At 48.7% G+C, this 3,945-nt stretch overlaps 1 protein-coding gene across 1 annotated transcript; it reads right to left on the bottom strand.

The window, feature by feature from the left end:
- Positions 1-918: 918 nt before the first annotated feature.
- EMH_0051780 (succinyl-CoA ligase alpha subunit, putative) lies at positions 919-3,156 on the bottom strand (the record flags this gene model as incomplete). Its single annotated transcript, XM_013496802.1, has 7 exons — positions 919-1,136; positions 1,425-1,487; positions 1,649-1,849; positions 1,977-2,247; positions 2,430-2,564; positions 2,719-2,793; positions 3,109-3,156. The coding sequence occupies 7 exons, from the start codon at positions 3,154-3,156 to the stop codon at positions 919-921; spliced, it is 1,011 nt and encodes a 336-aa protein (XP_013352256.1).
- Positions 3,157-3,945: the final 789 nt, after the last annotated feature.

The following is a 3,945-nucleotide window of genomic DNA, read 5'->3' as shown; positions in this document are numbered from 1 at the left end:
CCCAGTGTTGCATCTCGCCTTCAGAGGCAGTGCCCCTGATGGCAGCCCCTATACCCAATGTGTATTTGACCGCTCACGGTTCCAAGGTAGAGCACACACGCGAATGAGACGCTTGTGCAAAGATTGCAGCAGTTTCGTGTTTTATATATATATATATATATATATATATATATATATATATATATATATATATATATATATATATATAATGTGACAGCAGTGGCATTAGTTAAGAGCCGTCCCCCCTTTGACTCTACCGCCAGATACGCCTGTTCTCCCGTTCAAGTATGCGTGTAGATACATAGGCAAGGTAGACTGCTGCTCAGTCTGATGAAGCTGTGGCGGCCCCATAAAGACCAGACAGCTCTTCAGCTGCGTGAGACAGCCCTCGGGGTGGAACGTTACCAAGACGTGTTTCACAGGAATGCTGCTGTATCTAGCAAAGCAGAAGTCGTTGCTGTGTCAAGCTATGTATTAAACAAGTGAATGGATTCGCTTGCTTTTTATGTAGAAACGTAGTCCATAGACGGGGGACAGAAGCTACAGAAACACTCGTTCAAAGGGACGAAAGTTCAAGCCGTTCAACTTCTTTGTAGCCACACATTGCGGTGTCTGACTTTCTAGTTTCAAGGCCTCCACGAGCGCAGAAAAATATGGCGGCGAGCTTTTAATAGAGTGAAACCCACCAAGGCCTGGACGGAAGAACCGGCAGGCATCAACTGCATTCATGTTTGCAGTATGCATCCGTCGTGATGCCCGCATATGCGCAGTGTGTGTGAGACGCTGTTTGCGTTCAGTGTAGCTAGCCTCATCTGGAGGGTTGTATCGATTGAAACGTTCGAAACCAACTGTACTATTGCTAAGCAACAATGCAGATCTAAGCAGAACAGCTGTGCAGGTGCAGACTGCACAGTGCCGTCACACGAGCCCCTTCTCCTTCATCGCCGCGTATATTGCCTCTCCAATTCGGGCGGGGTTTTCCACCACCACCACTCCAGCCGCCTGCAGAGCCTCCACCTTCCCAGCTGCTGTTCCGGTGTTGCCGCTTACGATGGCGCCCGCGTGGCCCATGCGACGCCCAGGTGGTGCGCTTCTCCCGGCAATGAACGAAACCACTGGCTTACCGCAGTTGTGCTCTGAGTCACAACAAAACACCAAAAAAGTGAATGCACACGCAGCTCCCCGTCGGCGACCCGAACTCAAGGCCGCAAAGAAAACATGAAACGTTAACAGATTACACGTGAGACCTCAGGAGCATCAACGAATCAACTGGAGGAGGTCTCCGCGTTCAATAGTGGTAAAAGCTATTGTGGTTTCTTGAATCCTCCACAATATAGGTTTGATCCGCGTAAAAAAAACGCATTCGTAAACTAATTTCAGCTGAAATGGAGCTGCTTTCTGCATGACGCGTTGCTCTGACTCACTTTTCAGCCACTCCGCTGCTTCTTCTTCTGCCGATCCGCCAATTTCGCCGATCAGAACAATGCCTGCGGAGAGAAATACAACGTTCCTGTTGTTTATTTCTTGAAACATGATGAATGAAAACCCGTGGAAACACAGCTTTCTCACGTTTACAGCCATATATGCTTCCGTGCATATTCATGTTTCCACCGCTTATGCAGAATCAACAAAGTTCAAGAAGATTAACGCGAGAGGTCTATGCGCTGCTCCGCAAGCATAGACCTGCCTTTCGTCTCTGGATCTGCAACAAATTTCTCGAGGCAGTCGATGAAGCTTGTGCCATTGAAAGGATCGCCGCCGATTCCTACACAAGTTGATTGGCCCAAGCCGACTTGAGTCGTCTGGTTGACGGCCTCGTATGTCAGAGTTCCACTCCTGCTCACGACGCCTGTAGCACAAAGAGAACACATACTACTGCAGAAACTCCACCATCGAAGCAGCGAAGCTACCAGTTCACTGCATATATTCCATCTCTACTGGTGCTTGTGCGTCCTCTGATTGCCGTGATTCAGTACCTATGCATCCCTTCTTGTGAATATAGCCAGGCATGATGCCAATTTTGCATTCTCCCGGCTTGATAATTCCCGGGCAATTTGGGCCGATAAGGCGGGTCTTTGTTTGTCCACGAAGGCGTCTCTTAACCATCGCCATGTCATGTTGAGGAATGCCCTCCGTAATACAAACCACCAGATCCAGTTCAGCCTCCACACACTCAAGTATTGCAGCGGCAGCGTGGGGGGGAGGGACGAAGATCGCCGAGGCGTGGCATCCCGTTGCTTCCTTGGCCTAAAACGCATTCGTTATTTGCAGAGTAGAAACAGCTCTGGGGGGGGGGGGGNGGGGGGGGGAGAGAGGCAAGTGGAAATGAAGCCGAGGTGTTATGAACTCAAGCAACCACCGACGTGCCATGAGTGAAATAAATGCTCAGATTCACTTTGTTGTTAACTATAATTTGTGGGCGCATTCACCTCTTTAACGGATTTGAAAACAGGGAGTTTGTGCTGGCCGTCTGAGCTCGTCCACGTGGTGCCGCCCTTTGCAGGATTTACTCCACCCACGAGTTGCGTGCCATAGTTCAGTGCCTGCTCACTGTGAAAGCTCCCCTACACGTAAGCAAAAACAAGAAAGTAAAGACTTACATTTGTGGTGCATACAGTTGCTGTGTTGGCCCTGAAAGTCGAGGAAGCGCCCCAACTGAGGGGATGTGGCAACGGAAGGGAAAACTCAAGAACATAGACCCCAAACCCCCCAAATCACCTGATTGCCAGTCAGTCCCTGGCAAATGACTTTTGTATTTCGATCAACGAACACGCGGGCAGTGGTTGAGAAGCACTGAAAACAACAATACAACACACCGGACGATCCCCCCTCTTCTGTTGGTCGAGAAGGAAAGCAGCATATATGATATCAGGGGGATTCCAGAACAATATGGGGCTCTAAACTATATGCAATGTAAGGCATTTTCATGACATCTGTTGAGCAGCCGTAATGAGCTCCTGAACATCTTAGAGTTTCACTGCATGTAAACTTGCGGTAGGAATATATGGGCCCCACCAGCCACTCAGTGTCTACTTAAGAAGAGAAAGAAAGAAGAAGATTGCAAAGAATTAAGGTATTCGTGCACAATAAAACATAGGATAAGTGTACCCTCGAGGCCCTGCAGAAAGACAGGATTCTGTTCCCTGCGGACGCCATGTTGCCCGTTAAGAAGTTGAGCTCACACTCGCCGAGGGACAGGGCTCGCCAGAAACTCCTTCACCCTAACAAGAGCAAATAAGTACAGTGAATGTAACTAAATAGTANGACAGGGCTCGCCAGAAACTCCTTCACCCTAACAAGAGCAAATAAGTACAGTGAATGTAACTAAATAGTAAGCAAACAACATCCTCGGAGTAATTGCGCGGCACCAGGTGGCGTGAAGTCCCAACAGCCCCAGCATGCATGCAGTAGTTGGATTGTAGTGCCCTATGGTTCAATAGCTGACTACGGCATCACCAAAGCCGTGCGGGACAGTGATTAGGCCAATATACTTGTTCTCTTTCGCTAACTGCTACGTTCGTATATCTTTTGGTGAGTGTGGGCAGAAGGAAGGGAAAGGAATAAGGGTTGTTGTCTTAGTCTTAATCAAACTGAGATAAGAGCGCCCTTAATGGAGGTTTTGCAAAAGAGGCGAAGTCCAGGAGCTGTCGAACGGAAGAATGCTGCTCCTTGCTTCCAAATTATTCACAGGAAGTTTTCCCGACCCTGTGTGTGCCAGCCGGCATAATAGATGACTCAGGTTTGCCGAGGCGGCGGGGACGGCAGCGCTGCTGGCAGTCCCTTTATCTGTTCGCACTCTCATTCAACAATTAATTATATTCACGAAGGATATTCCGAGAACTATGCTTGTTATTACTTCTCACTCCTTAGTAATATTGGGCACTTTTCCTAGGTGTTGGCTACCACACTGTGGCATGGCCTGCCTTCAGTTAGCAGAGGAGCCTT

The sequence above is a fragment of the Eimeria mitis genome, genomic scaffold (assembly GCF_000499745.2).
Source record: "Eimeria mitis Houghton genomic scaffold, Emh_scaff2303, whole genome shotgun sequence".
In the NCBI taxonomy this organism is placed as follows: Eukaryota; Apicomplexa; class Conoidasida; order Eucoccidiorida; family Eimeriidae; genus Eimeria; species Eimeria mitis.
Note: the sequence above shows the minus strand (reverse complement) of the source record. Positions and strands in the feature narration are given on the sequence as shown.